The sequence below is a fragment of the Delphinapterus leucas genome, chromosome 13 (genome assembly GCF_059928025.1).
Source record: "Delphinapterus leucas isolate spDelLeu-1000000601 "Yukka" chromosome 13, BTC_Dleu_Yukka2, whole genome shotgun sequence".
NCBI classification, from domain to species: Eukaryota; Metazoa; Chordata; class Mammalia; order Artiodactyla; family Monodontidae; genus Delphinapterus; species Delphinapterus leucas.
Window position 1 is genome coordinate 58,445,075 of NC_143141.1, and position 19,021 is coordinate 58,464,095.

The following is a 19,021-nucleotide window of genomic DNA, read 5'->3' on the forward strand; positions in this document are numbered from 1 at the left end:
AAGCTTATGATTTTGTGAGTGAGCAGTTTGGATTGATCTCAGGCAGTTCCTTTACTGGTTTTGGCTAGGCTCATTGATAGTTCCACAGTCAACTAGCTGTCAGTACTCTCACTCAAATGTCCATTGGTTGACCAGTCAGCTAAGCACTGGGCTATACCCACCCAGCAGGCTAGCCTTCAGCCCTGATGCAGAGTTAGTTCCTTCAGCTCTTCATAAAACAGTGAAGACGAGTATGGTCTGGTTTTCAGTGGTTTCATTTCTGGATGCAGTAGTAATCATGTTCTGGTACCTAGATCTCTTCTAATTTTGTTCCACACAGCTAATGAGAACAGCAGCTGATACCCCTGCTATTATGAATTGGGATTTATTTTTCACAATGAAGAGAAATACCAAAGTTGTAGACCTGGACATGTTTAAGGATCACTGTGTTCTATTCCTGAAGCATAGCAATCTACTTTATGTTAATGTGATTGGTCTGGCTGACGATTCAGTTCGGTCTCTAAAGGTATGTTTAATTTTCAAAAGATAATACATTAGTCAAAATATATGCAGTTTATTAACAACATCAAATTTTGAATAATACCAATATACTTTTTCTTAAAAGGAAATTAATTTAAATGGAATTTAGCATATTGGGTCTTTTTTATCAGGTTTAGGAGGTTTGTTTTAGGATTACTTAGAGGACCTTCTTTTGGGCACTTTTACTTAAAAATACTGTCTTATAGCATGAATTTCAGAGGTAAAGTGCCGTTGTATTTCTCTTCCTGCTTACCTCTATATTACATATCTCTACAACTTTAGATATAGTAATAACTCAGGCCAACTTGGCAGCTAGTGCCTAACCACTGCCTCCTGTTCCCATCCCACACCCCCAGTGGGGATAGTAGTCATACCCACTGTGTTTCTGCTACTATGTTTCTGCCACTGCATTCTCATATCTTCATCATCTCTTTGCCAATTTTATTGCTAAAACTGGTGAACAGTAACGTTATTGCCCAGTTTTAAAGCAGCATTAATATGTGACTTTAGGTAGCATGCACTGAAGGGAAGAAGAGAGCCTCTGTTTTGCTTGCTGTGGAGTTGTGTGACCAGCAAACAGACCACTTGTACCTCCCCATCTGTACTACTATCACAATTTTTGTTAAAATGCAATTCCAGTCAATTCACTGGATGTTTATCAAATTTCTGTGTGCAAAGTACTGTATTGGGTGCTCTGGAATGGAAAGATAGTAGGACAAAATATCAGGCCTTAAGGAGAATACAGTTTATCATGAGATTAGACTAGTACACAAAGATCAAGTATAAGATGGGTTTAAATAAGTGGGATCAGAAACATAAAATGTGCTGTGAGGCCCAAAGGAAAGGAAGAGGGCCCAGGAAAACTTTGAGGAGAAGTAGAATTTGAGATAAACCAAAGAGGATAGATAGGATTTTGATGGGTGGGGAAGGGAATGGTATTCTAGGCTGAGAAAGTCCATCAAATGAAGCTCTAAGCTGGAGAAGTTCAGAAAATGTTCAGGAAACTGCTAATAATTCATTTTTATTGAAGCAGAATAAATTTCTAGGTGATGAAGCTATGATTTGACATTCTTTGACTGTCAAGGTGGTGAATTTATGCGTAAATTATGAAGAGGGGAACATGTGAAGTGTGCGGGCAGGGGAATAATTTAAGGAGTCAAGCTGTACTTCATGAGGTTATCGGGCAGCCGTGTTAGAGTACACCAAAGCACCAAGAGATAAGGGGCATAGAGGCTAGTTTTGAGATTGTTACAGTGGTATAAATAAGAAATAACTAGGGCCTAAATAAAACAACCAAAATTTTCCATCTACTTCATGAAATCAAATTATCAAATGTAATGTCTTGTGCCTTAGAAGGCTGTATAAATGTCCTAAAACAAAAATGGTGATTTTTTAACTCCAGCAATTTTGTTACTGCTTTCATCTACTGAATTCAAAAGTGTGTCTTTTCACTTGCTAATTGATACCAAATTCAGACATCTTCAATCCAGAAACTGGCAGAGCATCTGTTCTTATTGTAGTCTATAGGAATAGGGATGGGAGAAAATATATAATTTCTAGCAATGCATTTATTATAACAAAATTCTTTCAGAATTAGGAATGTCATGAGACTTTGCTAAGATGTGATTTCTAAGTAAATATGGCCTTTTATATTTTTTGTATTTTTAAGATATGCCTCAGTTTCCATTGTTTTAACTTCCATTAACACAAACATCATGTCTTTCATTTATTCTGTATCCTCTATTTCTTTATTCCTTGACCTTTCCCAACCTGTAGTGCCTATTATGATATGAGTATGATGTTCTGAGTCATCATCACATGGAATCAAATACTATATTATATACCAGGTGCTAGTTAAAGAGAATTTATAGATCAGAGCCTTTTTATGAACTGGATAACACTGATTAATATGCACAGACAGTGCTATATACAAAGGACATCTGTAAGCCATACTGTGAGTGGATTATAAAGTATTTCTGTATGTAACATCTCTGTCCAGTGCGCACTTGACTAAAAGAGCTTTATAAACTCAATCTCAGCAATAGAAAATGTGAAGCCCTTAATATATTGCCTCATATCCTTGGTCATCATGTCATCAGTATTTCCTGGTGATGTTTTTAGTTATGATATATTATTTGGTTATGATATTTAATTAAAGCAAATTAGGAAATGTTTTGCTTTGTGCTAACATCAATTCATCTGGATCAACCTGCATGCTTGGGCCGATTTTCTTTCAGCATTTATGTCTTAATCATTCTTTTGATGAAATGACTGTGGTTAGCTGGTAGAATGCTTAAACTAAACCTGTTTCTGTCAGATATCTCAAGGAATATCTGCATATCACCTGGCCAGCTTATAATTCTTCTCAGGCCCTGTTCATTAATATACATAGATGATACTGCAGGCTTATCTCAATAGGAAATGTGGCTGAAGATATCCTTGAGATAGTTAATACCTCTATATCAGCTGGACAAACTTTAAAAAGTCCATAGCCTTGGAACAGTTTTTGTTATGATTAAAACTTTAACCTTGGTCCCATTAGTTTAAGAAATACACCCAAAAGACTTTTTGATTTATTGGAACCATTTAATCAGAAACTAAGCTTACTAAAAAAAACTAGAAAAACTAAACTTACTACATGAGTCACATGGAAAATGTTTTAAAGTGTCACCAAAGGGGAGAAAAACTTGTACCCCTGAGGGCTGAGGAGCCTTGTGCCCTCAATCTGAGGCCTCTGTTACAAGGTTAATAGCAATGCTTCTTCCTTTTTTTCCCACTGAGGTCTCAATTTTTACTCGTTTCACTTTTGCTACCAGATTTCCCAACTTTCATGATTACATTTTTCTTTCTAGTTATGGCTCCTATTTAAATAAACAAATTATCCTTGAAAATAACCCACAATCTGAGGAGAATAAATTAGGAACTCTTTTAGAGAGACATTGCAAATTTATGTCCCTAGTGTTTCAGGGCAGTGGATTCTTTGGATTAATTGCAAGGAATTTGCCCTGTGAACATAAGCTCTTTGGCTATAGTTTCTACAGGTTAAATGGTACACTCTATGCATACATCCCCCACCTACCCTTTCTAAATAGTGCCCACCAGTGACGTTGCTGTGCCAAGACCTCTGATTTTCTAAGGAATTTGCTCTTTCTACAATTACTCAGGAAAAGAAAGGCAATTTTCTTTTAATGTTCTGACTCTCAGTACCATTTCTAACACACTGTCAGCCTGCTTACTAGAGTTCTTTAAAAGGTGTAAGAGGGATGTTAGTGGAAGGCTTGAGGCTGGACCCTGCTGCTCTGAGAGAATAAATTTTGATTTCTTTCCTTTTTTCTTAAAGTTAAGAATCTTAAGCATAATAGCTGTGAGTCTCTCAGAGTGGATGTGCGGGAAAGGTTTTCTTCTGCACAATGGTTACCCTGGGAGCTAAAGTTAAAAACAAATTGTAAATGCTTTAGTGCTGCTGAGCCAGTTTGTAGCCCTGGAATAATAACTGTCATCACTGCTGCTGTCCAGGCAGCAGAGTAAGGGCTGCTGGATAAATTATTAAAAACACGTGAGAAATTTCACGTTCTATGAGAATAGAGATCTTGGAGATGTTTCTGGGTTCTGGAATTACTACTTGATTTGCTGTTATTCTTAATCATTTTGCTGTTTCATTGCCCAAGTTTATATACCCCCAAAATAAACTTTTTTATTGAAGGAGGCTTCATGTAAATCTAGATTCATGATAAACCATTTTCCTGTACTTTTTCCTTATTTTATTGGTCATTTGCATAGAGTTCTGTTTTTCACTTGAAATATTTTTTGTTGTGCTGAAGTAACCCTTAGATGAGGCATTATGTGATAATGGATAAAAATAAATTTGATGTCCACATCATCTTGTTTGGAGCAGACCCAGAAATTTAATTAATAATACTTAGTGTCTAGATAAAGAGTAAAAATAACTTTTATTTCTTCAGCTCCCACCTTGGGCCTGTGGATTCATAATGGATACAAATTCAGACCCAAAGAACTGCCCCTTTCAGCTTTGCTCTCCTATACGTCCCCCTAAGTATTACACGTATAAGTTTTCAGAAGGTAAACTGTTTGAGGAAACTGGACATGAAGACCCAATCACAAAGACTAGTCGTGTTTTACGTATAGAAGCCAAAAGCAAGGTAAGTCTTTGTGATCCCCACTGTCAGCCTCTGTTTGTTGAAAGGATACTATTTGTCAAGTATTGTGCAATTGCTGGGATTACATTAGCACAGTTTAGTAAAGTGGATCTCACATTCCACAGCAAGACCCAAATGATTTTAGGGGGTACATGGACTTTTTTTTTTAACTTCTGATACTCATGCATTTATTTTAACATGGATTCGAAAATTTATAACCATCATAGCAAGCCCTTGATTTCATGTGTTGTGTATATTTGAATATTAAAAGTTGATTTCAAGAAGAAAATAATCAAGTTTCTGTGTAGTTATGACAAAAATTATGAAGGTAGTAAGCAATTGACTAGAGTGAACTAGACTAATATAGACTCCATGCCCTCATGGAGGTTAAATCTAGTGGGGAAGATGCTAGATTTTGAAGAAGTAATTACTAATGTACTGATTGCTGCCAAGGAAGACGTACTGAGTACAGTGGAAACATATGGTAAAGGGACCTTACCTCGTCTGGAGAAATTGGGGAAAGCTTCTCTGAGGAAGTAATGCCTCTAAGATGATCAAGAGTTAAGCTAGAAAAGGGGAAGGAGGATTCTGTTTTGTGCAGAGGCCCTGAATTGAGGGAGAAATAATGCATTCAAGAAGTATAAAGGAGAACAGTATGGCCAAAGTGTAGCGTAAAAGAGGGAAGATTGTCCGGGGGCAGTGGGAGGTTGGGGAGGTAGTAAGTAGAGAAGAAAATTTGAGCAAGTGAGGAACAAATTAATACATAAACCGTGGCCTTGAATTTAAGGAATTCTCAGAGCTTAGCACATCATACATCAGATAATTTTGCATGTACTGACAAAGAATGAATCAAAACAGAAGCCTTTTTTCCTTGTGAATTTTTTCTTTAATTCACTGATTTTTTTAAAAAATATCTTTAAGCAAAGACTACTTTATAAAAGCAATACACGCTTATTAGAACAAATACAAAAATATAGAATGTATAAAGTTTAAATGACTACTTTTCAGTCCTGTTTGCTGTACTGCATAGAAATAAGCATTGTTAACACATTATCACCTTCCAGATTTTGGGGTTTTGTCAACAAAATACATATGTTTAGGCTTTGTTTTGTTTTACAAAGATGGGATTTATACCAGTCTCCCAAAATGTTGTAATTTTACGCCAAATGGAAGGAACAGTGAAGCTAAGCTCTTGGAGAGCCAAGGGATTCTTCGTACCTTAGGGAAGAAGGAAACAATTGCTAAAGGGAAGCTGCTGTAACTACAGGCATTTTTGCACTGCTGATGAACTCAGGGATTCAGGCCATCACGGGACTTGCTACCATCCTTACCTCTTCCTTTTCATAAGTTTTCAACCAACAAGCTTTTCTCTGCTTGTTTAAGTGAAGTTGGGTAGGAGGCAGGAAGATGAACACAACAAGATTATTTTATAGAAATAAATCTGCATCATTTTATAAGAATGAATCTTACTGAGAAGTGAAAATTCAGTTACGGTGAAAATTCAGTTACACTGTCATAACGGGTATAATAATGAGAGGAAGAGTTCTTCCTTATTTGATAACACTCTAGTGCCCCAAAGTGAAGTTTTCAAAATGGGAATGAAAAAAATAGGGAGAGTGGCCTGGTTATATTATTTTCCTTATGTAAACTAGTGCTTTTTCATTAAGTTTCTGTAAGCAGGGTGAGAACCAACGTTTTCTACCCTTTTTCTATGAAAGGAAGTCAGTTGAGTGCGAACTACACTGGAGTATAGTTATTTGCCCTAAAAATAATTTAGATGCTAAAATTTATAAAACTTAAACTGCTTTTAAACATTTTAAAAATAAATAGGTCTTTGAAGAGGATGTGGGTGGGTGTTAGGTCAGTAAGAGATTTCAGGTTTTAATGATTGAGAATTCTGACTATTGAGTACAGAAAATTGAGTTGTTAAAACTTCTTTAATTAGCATATTTGTATATATTCAAAGATGAGAAATGCCCAAATGTAACCCAAGGTATAGGAAGAATACCGTGCTAGTATATCTAACCATGATAGGCATTTTGGCTTGTTGTGAAAGAAAAAAAAATTGTTATACTGAGTAGTGAAGAACTCTTTAAAGTCACTTTACTGTCCTGAAAAGCTACATTTCATAAACTGTTTTCAAGCCAGACTCTTGCTGTTCCTTTCTAGTTACTATTATAGGTCAGCAGAGTAGCTGAAAATTTAGGACCTGAGGGATTTTTAGAGACCGTAACTCTTTTGTCTTAATTAAATGAAGTTGGTGCTCAACATCAATAAGCAGCACATAAAATTGGGGTTAAAACTGTTTGAGAAGACTTCTTTACCTGCATAGTAAATCTTCATTTCCAGGATGGAAAATTAGTGCCAATGACTATTTTCCATAAAACGGATTCTGAAGACTTGCAGAAGAAACCTCTCCTGGTACATGTATATGGAGCTTATGGAATGGATTTGAAAATGAATTTCAGGCCTGAAAGGCGGGTGTTGGTGGACGATGGATGGATATTAGCATATTGTCACGTTCGGTGAGTCAACACATTTTGCCTGGAATATGAGTACTGGAGTATTGTCACATGTTCAAAATAACAGTATATTGGGGAGCAGAAGTTTATTTTCTCATTTGTATTGTTGAATTTGTGTATTCTTAAACCTGTGCTAGTAGAACCTGATTCAGTAACATATTAATTAATCCCAAAAGCAAAAGGGTAGATTTTTCAGATTTTACACCAGATTTTTAGGATTTTTAGAATAGATAAACTAAGCACTGTACTTTCTTAGTTACATTATTATTTCCATTTAATTCTCATGAGTTTGGGTTTTTCTAAAATAGCCTCTTAAGCTGGACTCCCTTTTTTCCACTCTAACTTCCATTTTATTTAAGCTGTTTTCAGGACACAATTAGTATTATATGTTTCTGCTTAAAATTCTTTACCACTTCCCCATCTCCACAATAAAATCCAAATACTTCAGTGTAGTATTTAACGTCCTAATGATTTGGCTTATCTTTGTAGTGGCATCTGTCATCACTTCCCAAACATGTCCTGCTCTCCAGACATGCACATCCTACACATCCAGCCTCGCTACATGCTTTCAAATGACAGCCTCTTTCCCCTCTGTGCCTTTGCACATGCTGTGTCTTGATGCCTTCCCTTTCTTTGCCCTACTGGGAACTCACATTCTTCCTTCAAGACTCAGCTTAGATATCACCTCCTTAAAGCATTCATGTTCCTGACTCCTATATATACCCCTAACCTGACAGGTGGATGTTCTCTCCTCTGGTTCTGGTTCTGTTATAGCAGCAACCACATTGCTTGGTAGCTGTTCTCTTTCCCCGCAAAATTATGACCTCCAGGACAGAGGATTCTACTTTTTTATATTTTTAAGGCCTGCATTTAGCACAATGTCTGGTAAACAGTAAGCAGGCACTCAAAGCATATTTGTTGAGTCAGTTTTTTTTTTTTTAAGGAAGATTTATTTAACAACTAGTCAAAAAATGATACTGTTTTTCCATATTAGGTACTAGAGTCTTGCAAAGCTGACCATTAGATCTATTATAATAGATATTATTGTTTAAATTAGATGATCTTTAAAATCCTTCTCATTTCTAAGATTCTCTATTTTTAAAACTAGAATAAGGTTTCATAACTGACTCATTACTAAATTATGTCACTTAAATTATTAAATCTTTAATATGACACTACCTTTGCATGTTTCAGTTCTGACTCTGCCAGTTCCAGTAATTTTTTCTGAATGCAGCAACTCTTCTTGTCTTAAAATCTCTACGTTCTTGTTTTACAGATACAGATATTTTTTCAAATTTCTGACGGCATAATTGTTGGGACGTTTCATCCTACAGAACATCTTTATTTTTCACTCTTGCTTTATCCAGTGCTTTATTACCATTTTCATAATCCAGTGGTGACCTAGATCTTAGATAGAGGAGATCCTTAGCAGCTTGAGATTCTCTTAAGTAGTATTTTAGAAGGTCAGAAAGTTTGAGGTCCTCATCAGCTGACACTTTTTCTTGTTTTATCAAACCGTTCTGAACCTTTAAGAAGAACTTGCACATAAATGTAGAGACCTGAGTCCCTAAGGCATAGGATGAAGACCAGTCCTATTGTAATCATCTGCAGCACTTCTGTGGGGTCTCCTCATCCCGTCGGTGTAGCAGACGCGTCCCTAACTCGGTTACGGTATTCTAAAAGGAACGTTCGTTCATGCTCAAAGAAACCATCTACATCCCGTACTCAAGAAACCACTACTTCATCTGCTGATTTAACCACATTTTTAAAGAAATCTTCAAGTTTCTCTTTTTTATTTTGTCCTCGCACAGTCAAATGTTGATTATATTCCAGGAAGACATAGAAATTTAAATCTTTCCTCAAAATGGGGTGTGCTGCCACACAACACAGGAACACTTCATGCACTGCAACGGTTTTTTTTGTTTTTTTTTTTTTTAACATCTCTATTGGGGTATAATTGCTTTACAATGTCTGCTTTATAACAAAGTGAATCAGTTATACATATATATATGTTCCCATATCTCTTCCCTCTTGCGTCTCCCTCCCTCCCTCCCACCCCGGTCTTCTTGAATATTGCCAAATATACTCAGCTTCCAGCTCCTGTTTCATCTTTGTGAATTCTTCCTTTGTCATAGACCCTTCTCGAAGGTTCTGTAGTTTTTCCCTTGAGGCATCAAAATCGGGTCTTGGTGGTGCTTGGAGGGATAATGTAACCTGCGTAGTCTTCACTTTCAATGAAGGAATCATGAAGCCAGATAAGCTCCTTGTGTTGTCGAACAACAGAAAACTCATTTTGTTTAAAATTTGGCAATGAACTCTGTGTGTGAACAGTGAATTTTACTTTCTCTCTCTTACTAAGAGCATCAGAAATGTCCACCTGTAGAGCAGCATCACTTTGAAGATCTACATTTATTGCTTTAAGTCCGCGGTCCTCCTCTGAGAGGAAGTCGGGGCTGTCCTGCAGGGTTGGCGGGGCCCGGCACGCCAGGGAAGAGGACGGAGTGGGGGAGGCACAAAGCGAGACATTAGTGTCAGGCCGATGAGGCCCCCATGCCTGCCCCACGCCTGCTGCCCCTCACTGCACGCAACCCGGGTCTCAGCACCGCCTTGAATCAATTTTTGATTGTTTGTGTCAGGGGTTGGCAAACTTTTTCTCTGAAGAACAAAATAGTAAACATTTTAGGCTTTGCAGGCCACATATGGTCTCTGTTGCATATTCCTGGTTGATATTGTTTTTCCCAACCTTTAAAAATGTAAAAATCCTTCTTAGCTCAAGGGCCATACAAAAACAGGCCTCTGGGGAGATTTAACCCGCAGACTGTAGTTTGCTGACCCTGACCTATATATCACTTACATTTTTTCCCCACTAAAACTTTTTTGCCCTTTAATTTCAGGGGAGGTGGTGAGTTAGGCCTCCAGTGGCATGCTGATGGCCGTCTAACTAAAAAACTCAATGGCCTTGCTGACTTAGAGGCTTGCATTAAGACACTTCATGGCCAAGGCTTTTCTCAGCCAAGTCTAACAACCCTGACTGCTTTCAGTGCTGGAGGGGTGCTTGTGGGAGCATTGTGTAATTCTAATCCAGAGCTGCTGAGAGCTGTGACTTTGGAGGTAAGTACTCTGCCTCTACGGTTTACAGAATAGGGAGGCGTGAAGTAATAGATGCTCTAAGAAAAATTTTCTGTTACAGTTTTACCATAGCATAGGAGTATAACAAAGCTTTTAAATTTTAAGCACAGAATTACAGCTCTGGGAGAACTTCCCTGACAGTGTTCTTTATTGATATTTAAGGATTTCCTCTGAAGGATATTAATGGCTATTCCCACTGATCATTTTTTATTTGTAAGAACATTTAGAGTTGGTGGAAAAGAGACAAAGCATATACGAAACACCAGATCCAGGAAGTCAGGTCAAGCACACTGACTCTGGAATGTGTGAAATCCTTTGACTCTTCTTGCCCATCAACATTTCAGTCCTGGATTTAGGGGCTCTCTATTTTCACATACTCTATTCTTACTAATGGTCTTTAGGAATATTTTTCTATATTTCAATTGAAATATCTTTTCCTGTTCTGAAAAGGCCCTATAGTCTTTTCCTGATGTCCAAAGTTATGAAATTATAGCCGCCCATTTCACCTCCATCTTTCTCCTGCTTCCTGGTTAGTGTAGGGGAGAAAGAAATTTTCCTCTTCCCTCTAGGTTCTTCTGGCTGGTCTCAGAATTAAATTGACATGAGACAGATTAACAGGAGAAAAATCAAACAAAAGTTTAATAACATGTATACATGGAAGAGACCCAGCAGACTGAGTAACTCACCAAAATGACCAGAATGGTGGCCATGGTTATTCACCTTAAACACCATCTTCAGCTAAAGACGAAAGAGGATGTTAGGGGTAAGACTTCAAGGGGTAGAAGGCAGTTCACATGGAGGTGGAAAAGCAAAAGTTTGATAAACAGACGTTTGCTGGGTTAGCAGAGACCATGGGACACAGAGTGGACTCTGGTCTCTAAGCATTTCCCCACCACAGCTAGTCCATATTTATTATCTGGTGATGTTCCTGTAATACACCCTCTATCTAAATTCTTCAGGCTGTTAGGGAGAATATCAGAGTTTCTTCCTGAGTCTTTTGGGCCTTGATTGTTTTCAGCTTGAAATAATCTGGGGGTGACAAATTTTGTTCTTCTACAATAGATATTCTAGAAGATAATGACTAAGAGGGAGAGTCAATTATTTTCAGGTTTTTTTTTTTTTTTTTTGAGGGCGTGGGCTATACACTGTGGGCTTGTATTAAGTAAATAAGTGTTAAATATTCCTGATCTGTACATCTGTTTTTTAATAGAAATACTAAGTATAGAAGGGAAAAAACTCTATGCACAAAGACAATAATGGCAGAATTATAAAGAAAATGCAACTAACCTTTGACTTTCAGAAATCAGAAAGGAGGGCTTCCCTGGTGGTGCAGTGGTTAAGAATCCGCCTGCCAGTGCAGGGGACACGGGTTTGAGCCCTGGTCCGGGAAGATCCCACATGCCACGGAGCAACTAGGCCTGTGCACCAGAACTACTGAGCCTGCGTGCCACAACTACTGAAGCCCGTGCGCCTAGAGCCCGTGCTTTGCAACAGGAAGCCACCGCCATAAGAGGCCTGCGCAGCTCAACGAAGAGTAGCCCCCGCTCGCCACAACTAGAGATAGCCTGCATGCAGCAAGAAAGAACCAACACAGCCAAAAATAAATAAATAAATAAATTTTTAAGAAAGAAAGAAATCAGAAAGGAATTAATCAGAAATATATAAGAATATTTATCCCACATTGCTTATAATAGTGAAGAATTGGAGGTAACGCAGTTATCCCACAATTCATTCATAGTTTGGAGCCCATTATGTCTGATTGGTAAACCCAAGTCATGTGGCTACTCTCACTCTGAGGGAAAGCTGGGAAAGGAACTATCTGGCATTTAGCTCCTCTACAGTGAGAGGCAGGCTGTCTCGTAAGGTTAGGGATATTCCAAATGCAGAAAAGGAGCTAAGATGCTAGGAAGCCAAAAAGAATTGCATTTGCCCATATTTGCTTAATGTTAATAAAAGAGAAAGCTGCAAAACATGTTAACAGAAGATCATATAGCTATATGAACAAAGCAGCTCCCATTTTATTAAATGTTTTAATACTGGTTATAAGCCAATGAGTGATACTCTTTTTCAACTTGGATAATTTTCAGATTTTCTTCAGTTAGCATTTATTACCTTTTTATAATGTAAAATGTCCAACTGAGTTTATTCATGTGTAGTTGGGGTTTTATTTTTAAATTTTAATTTATTGATTTATTTATTTTTAGCTGCGTTGGGTCTTCGTTGCTGCACGCAGGCTTCTCTAGTTGTGGCAAGCGGGGGCCACTCTTCCTTGCAGTGGTGGGCTTCTTATCGTGGTGGCTTCTCTTGTTGCGGAGCACAGGCTCTAGGCACGTGGGCTTCAGTAGTTGTGGCACGTGGGCTCAGTAGTCGTGGCTCATGGGCTCTGGAGTGCAGGCTCAGTAGTTGTGGCACATGGACTTAGTTGCTCAGAAGCATGTGGGATCTTCCTGGCCCAGGGCTCGAACCCATGTCCCCTGCATTGGCAGGTGCATTCTCAACCACTGCGCCACCAGGAAAGCCCCTATTTTTAAGTTTTAATTGTGGTAAAATAACATAAAATTGACCATCTTAACCGGTTTTTTTTTTTTTTTTTTTTTTTTGCGGTACGTGGGCCTCTCACTGCTGTGGCCTCTCCTACTGCGGAGCACAGGCTCCGGATGCGCAGGCCCAGTGGCCATGGCTCACGGGCCCAGCCACTCCGCGGCATGCAGGATCCTCCCAGACCGGGGCACAAACCCGTGTCCCCTGCATCAGCAGGCAGACTCTCAACCACTGCGCCACCAGGGAATCCCCGATCTTAACCATTTTTAAGTGTGTTCAGTTCAGTAGTGTTAAGTACACTCAACGTTGTTGTGCAGCCAGTTTCCATAACTCCTCATCTTACATAACTGAAACTCTGTACCCATTAAATAGCAACTCCCCAATTTCCCCTTCCTCTGGACCCTGGGAACCACCATTCTAGTTTTCTATGAATCTGATACACTGAGGTACCTCCTGTATAAATGGAATCGTACAATGTTTTATATGTCTTTTTTTTTCTTTTATATATGTCTTTTTATAACTGGTTTATTTCACTTAGATAATGTTCTCAAGGTCTATTGTGTTGTAGCAGGTGTCAGATTTTCCTTCTTTGTAAAGCTGAATTTCATTGTATCATTGTATTTATATTTTGCTTATCCATTCATCTATCAGTGGACACTTGGGTTATGTCCACCTTTTGGGTATTGTAAATACTGCTGTGAACAGGGGTGTACGCTTCAAGACCCTGCTTTCATTTCTTTTGGATATATACCTAGGAATAGAATTACTGGATCATATGATAATTCTAAGTTTAATTTTTTAAGAAACCCACATACTCTCTGCACCATTTTACATGCCCACCAGCAGTGCACAATTGTTCCAGTTTGTCCACATCCTTGCCAACACTTTTTTTCTTATAGTAGCCTAATGGATGTGAGGTGGTGGCATTTATTATGTGAATAAAAGAAACAAAACTAAAGGCAAAAATTGGGAAACTGGAAGATAAATCCTTTGTCATTTAAGGAGTCTGAATACCTTAAAAGCCAGTTATAAATCACAGGCCCTGGTTACAGACTGGCTAATAAATCTGGCTCCTGGGAATGTACATAACTTCTTGAGCTTTGTTCTGTGATGTCAGCATGTATATTCATAAAGTATAGTATTTTTCTGAAACTCATTTTACCAGTTTATTAACTGAAGTTTAAATTTCTCTGGCTTTTTTTTTTTTAAGGCACCTTTCTTGGATGTCCTCAACACCATGATGGACACTACACTTCCTCTGACATTAGAAGAATTAGAAGAGTGGGGGAATCCTTCATCTGATGAAAAACACAAGAACTACATAAAACGTTACTGTCCCTATCAAAACATTAAACCTAAGGTAGTGAAAGACAGTTATGATATACTATGCTGAAGTGATAGAGAGAATAATGAAAAGGATATTTACCCGAGCCAAAGCAGGAATTTAGTAAGGCCTTAGATTGTTTTTCCTTATAATACTCACCTTTCAGCCCCTTCTCTGCTCATACTCCATGTTTGTTTCAACTTAATAGCTCAGGAGACTAGATTCAATAAGATCAAGGTCTCACTAGTCAAGAAAAGGTTATTCCAGGTAACAAATAGTCTAGTATTGTGATGCCACATATCTCTCAAGAATATCAAATGAGAAAAAAAGTTCTAGCACTTAGGGAAAAAGAAATTTGAGGTAATTGTTTTTCATGATCCATAAGGTGGAAATGGACCATAAGGAATAATATAAATTCTTTGTACATCTCTTTTCTTTCAGCATTATCCTTCAATTCACATCACAGCTTATGAAAACGACGAACGTGTGCCTCTGAAAGGAATTGTAAACTATACTGAGAAACTCAAGGAAGCCATCGTGGAGCATGCTAAGGACACCGGGGAAGGTAGGAGACCACCTGGGAGCAGGGGACGTAGCTACATGGACTGTCACCTTCAGAGTAGTACTGCAGACCAAATCAATCACCCATGATTTTAGACAAATCAGTTTTTCCTGTGTCAACTACCCATTTGAAGCAAATGTAATAACTATAACTGCCTCGCCTGTTTTTCAAAGGACAGCATTAAAATAAGGTAGGCAACGCACAAAGAAAAAAGTAAATTTAAATATCTACATGACTTGGAGGTGTACTATCATACCGTATCATATCATTCATTCTTTAACAAAATTAATTGAGCTGTTATTCTTGGGAATCTCTAAAAACAAATTCTGAAGTTTTTGCTCTGGAGCTTCAGTGCCCAAACTAGCAACTTTAATTTTCTCTAGATCTTTCAGTTTTATTAGACAAGAACTCTTACTGTTTTTCCTTGCCAAGACATGCCAGGACCTTCTGGGCTCAGGGTTGGAGGGTCTCACATACAAGTTTCCAGACAGTTGCCCTGTATTCAGTTCTCACTTTCTGTGTCTCACTTTCACCCATTGCTATAGTTGGTGTTTCCAGGTCACAAGGCTCTCAGATTCCATAAGACCGATTGGCTTCCTTCTCCATGTAGCCCTGTAGTCTCTTCCATCCAGCTTCCTCTGCCTCTGGGCCTCCTCCTGCTTCTCCTGTTTCAAGAATTTGTTTTCTACTGCTCTCCCCAACTCTCCTGTCTTTGTTGTTGGTGGTGGTCGTGGCTTATGGCTTTCTCCTTCGCTGTTATTTTAATAGAGTGCTTGGAAGGAGCTGGGTGAAATGGGTGGGTCTCAGTTGGCCGAAACCTTCTAATTGTTTCATATGTTAACTCTTTCAGGTTATCAAGCCCCCAATATTATTTTAGATATTCAGCCTGGAGGCAATCATGTGATTGAGGATTCTCACAAAAAGGTATGCTATCAAGCCCCTTTAAGTTGACAGATCCCCAATTAGTGATGTGTTGTGCTCAGCCTTTCAGTGGTTACAGCAGGGTTTGTGCCGGCTGCCTCACCAACTGTCAGGTCTATGGCTGAGACCTGAGGGGGAAGGAGGAACTCGGAGTCAATAAAGAGAAAAGGTACTTGATACAGGAGCTCTGTCAGAGAAAGTAGTTGAATCTCAGTTGTTGGGAGCCTTCTGCCTCTGCCAAATAAAAAGTACCTTTGCCATAAATTGCTGACTTCAGGTTAGGTGAAGATGGATGGACAAGGAGAGACTTGAACACTGGAGTTGTACCACAAAGGCCTTCTATCTAATTTTTTAAATGTGTTTCTTTTAGATTACAGCCCAAATTAAATTCCTGTATGAGGAACTTGGACTTGACAGCACCAGTGTTTTCGAGAATCTTAAGAAATATCTAAAATTCTGAAATGCTGCATTCAGTGGAAATTGGAAACACACTGAAATATTTCATAGTCATATTTCCAGTTACATTAACAAAAGTGAGTTTTTTAAGTTAGTAAATAATTTTTAAAATTTGCTTCTCTGTCCAGATTTTGTTTTGTATACAGCTCACTTGCTTATACCGTTGTCTCCATTGATGCACACGCCCCTTAACCTAGGAAAGTAGTTTTCAAACCATGCTCTGTAGAAGGACATAGAGAAGGGAGTGAAGGAAGGATTGGTGACAGCAGAACTTTCCCCTTTCCCGCATCAGAACAGGTTTGTTTTACTCTGATTTTCTTTGAACAGTTTACAAATCAAGGTCCTGCTTCTTTGCTAGTGAACATTTTTAGATACTCTAGCAGTTAAGTCATCCTCCAGTTTCTGTACCTGCATTTTATGGAAGAAGATGATATTCCTCACATTAAAATTCATTAGATCTCTCTAATATTCTGGAGTCCTAAGGTGCTCTGATCATCTCTTATTGATGCTAACTCAAAAAAATTACAAGTTCCTGCAAGGGATAATTTTCTTTTAAACACTTTATTATTCTTGAAAAACATTTGAGAACCTATCCTAAAGCAGTTTCATTCAAGCTACAGAAATATCTAAGAATTAATTACCCATCATAAAGTTCACCCAGCAGCATGCTGCTGTACGTGAAGTTACTGCAAATGCTTACAATAGGACAGAATGCCAGCGTCGCCATCTCTTTCACAGAGGTGCCTAACACAAGCTGTACAGTATGTTCAGTACACTGGAATAGCATGCCCGGTCGGAAACAAAACATCTATCTTGGAATGCTGTTTGGTGATGAAGGAGATTCCTCGTGTTGTATTCAAGGATGAGTCCTTCTCCTTTGTCCAGTGTAATGGCATGCGTATCAACTTCACGGCCTTCATAGGCAGAATTGGTACTTAACCTTATCCTTACTCTTGTGGGAATATCTGAAATCATTTCCTTTAGATTTAGCAGTGATAATTCTCCAAAATTCAGAACCATGAGGAAGACTCTGTCTATGCCGTCCAGCTCTCTTGTGTACACAACAGAGTGGTTGTCATTCCTCAAGTAGCAAAACCAGCCCCTGCTGAGGAGCAGCTCATTGGCATGAAGCAGACTTAATTCTTGATATAACTTCAGTGCTGATCTGGGCTGAGTCTTTTGGACCTATTTTTTTAAAAAAGAATATTCACATAAATGTTTGATTCTAAGAGTATCAAATAAGGAATTATTTCCCCAGAAAACTTGCTTCTATTTTAACCCTTAAAACAACTACCAACTTTTAAGTATTAATAAGTAGGTAAGAATAGTTTATTTAACTACCGATAGAAACTACAAATTCAGGGTTTCACCTTGTCTGGGAGTGACTGCTGCGTGCACAGTTCTCTGCTACATCTTGGCCAGAGCTGATGTAGAGGCCAAATTTGACTCCACTAAATGTCCGTGTCTAAGTTAATGGATATTTAACTTGCCTAAAGAAAGTCCCTTTATGCTATATTTAACTGGCAGAAAAGCAGCCATCATGGCCATGGACTCCGAGCACCTCTGGTGAACTGGGACTTCTCTGTTCTCTTCTGTAGAATAATGTGTAGGTTGGTGTAACATTAACAGATGCTAATTATGAACAGAAAATTGCAGAAACGGATGCAAAGCAAAATGCTGCCTGAAGTGAAAGTTAAAATATGCCCATTAAAGAAGATTGGGGTTAATTTTAACAGCTGTATAAAATATACATAATTTAATGTACTTTTCTTGTTTTCCTTTAACATTTTAAGCATCTTGTTATATTAAATGTCATTTTAATGGCAGAATAATATTCTAATGAATAGCTATACGATACTTAATCATTCCCTTTCATTTTGACATTCAAGTTTCTAATATGCTTCCCCCATATTTGGATTATTTATTTAAGATATAAATATCAGAAAGACAATTATTATGTCAAGGAGTATGGATACTTGATACATAATGCCAAATTTGTCTTCATAAAAGCTGTTGCCAAATCAGTGATAGCATTCATTTCATTGTAGTCTTGCCAGCCATGTTGACCTCAGTGGTACTGGTGGTTGTTTGGTGCAGGTGCGTAATGTGTGGTGTTTAGTGAATATCTAATGAATGTCTGAAAAAAATGTTTATTCTGTGTTTATCAGGTACAAAGGTGTTTATGGTACATGTATATGGTATATGTATATGACTTGTCAAATTACTACTAACATTTTCTATAGCCTTAGATAATGCATGAAAAAGCATAGTTCAGTGCCACTCACATAAGAAGTGCCCAGTAAGTGTTAACTATTATTTTTGTCTACTTCATTTACCACTTTCTAGAAGTACGTTGAAGTGTCTCTCTGTAATTGTGGATTTATCAGTCTTTAATTGCATTTCTCATAGTACTTGTTTTATACATTTTGAAGGTATTGTTAGATGCATAGATTCATGATTTATAGGGGAATGTTCTTTCATCAGTTTTTGAAAATTGCCTTTGTCTCATGCTTTTCATATTGAATTCTATTTTGTCTGCTATTAAATATTTCCACACCTGCTTTTTGTACCTATATTTTTTAAATAGAAAATTGCATGCATACAATATAAAATTCAATTATAAGAATAATATATAAATGGTTTTCTTCAACACTATCCCCTAGCTTCCCATTTTCTCTCCCAGAGATAGACGCTATAATTGTTTATATTCTTTCATTTTATGTTTCATATGAAATACATTCTGTGCCTATGCAGACATAGGTAGACATACTTTTCCCTTGTTTACACAAATAGTGGCATGTTACCATTCTGTACCCTGTTTTTTTAATTATTTAGTACATGTTAGAGGTGGTCTCTTATCAATGCACAGAGAACTCCCTCATTCTTTTTC

At 37.9% G+C, this 19,021-nt stretch overlaps 2 protein-coding genes and 1 pseudogene across 7 annotated transcripts in view; 1 reads left to right on the forward strand and 2 right to left on the reverse strand.

Annotated features, from left to right (window-relative positions):
- PREPL (prolyl endopeptidase like) overlaps positions 1-19,021 on the forward strand; it is a 78,539-nt gene that overhangs the window by 37,713 nt on the left and 21,805 nt on the right. For 4 of the 6 annotated variants that reach the window (XM_089922359.1, XM_022573939.2, XM_022573940.2 and 1 more), the window contains 8 exons: positions 320-505; positions 4,482-4,679; positions 7,026-7,201; positions 10,093-10,309; positions 14,079-14,228; positions 14,634-14,757; positions 15,605-15,678; positions 16,046-18,692. In XM_089922359.1, coding sequence (XP_089778485.1) covers positions 320-505; positions 4,482-4,679; positions 7,026-7,201; positions 10,093-10,309; positions 14,079-14,228; positions 14,634-14,757; positions 15,605-15,678; positions 16,046-16,135 — 1,215 coding nt within the window. In that variant the 3' untranslated portion in view covers positions 16,136-18,692. Of the gene's footprint in view, positions 1-319; positions 506-4,481; positions 4,680-7,025; positions 7,202-10,092; positions 10,310-14,078; positions 14,229-14,633; positions 14,758-15,604; positions 15,679-16,045; positions 18,693-19,021 lie in introns of those variants that run through there. The other 2 variants (XR_016395297.1, XR_016395298.1) reach the window with 1 other exon arrangement.
- Positions 181-9,250, reverse strand: LOC149747762 (sorting nexin-6 pseudogene; annotated as a pseudogene).
- The window catches only part of SLC3A1 (solute carrier family 3 member 1), a 62,096-nt gene continuing 52,323 nt past the window's right edge, over positions 9,249-19,021 (reverse strand). The window contains exon 13 of the mRNA XM_089922365.1: positions 9,249-17,316. Coding sequence (XP_089778491.1) covers positions 16,876-17,316 — 441 coding nt within the window. The 3' untranslated portion in view covers positions 9,249-16,875. The remainder of the gene's footprint in view (positions 17,317-19,021) is intronic.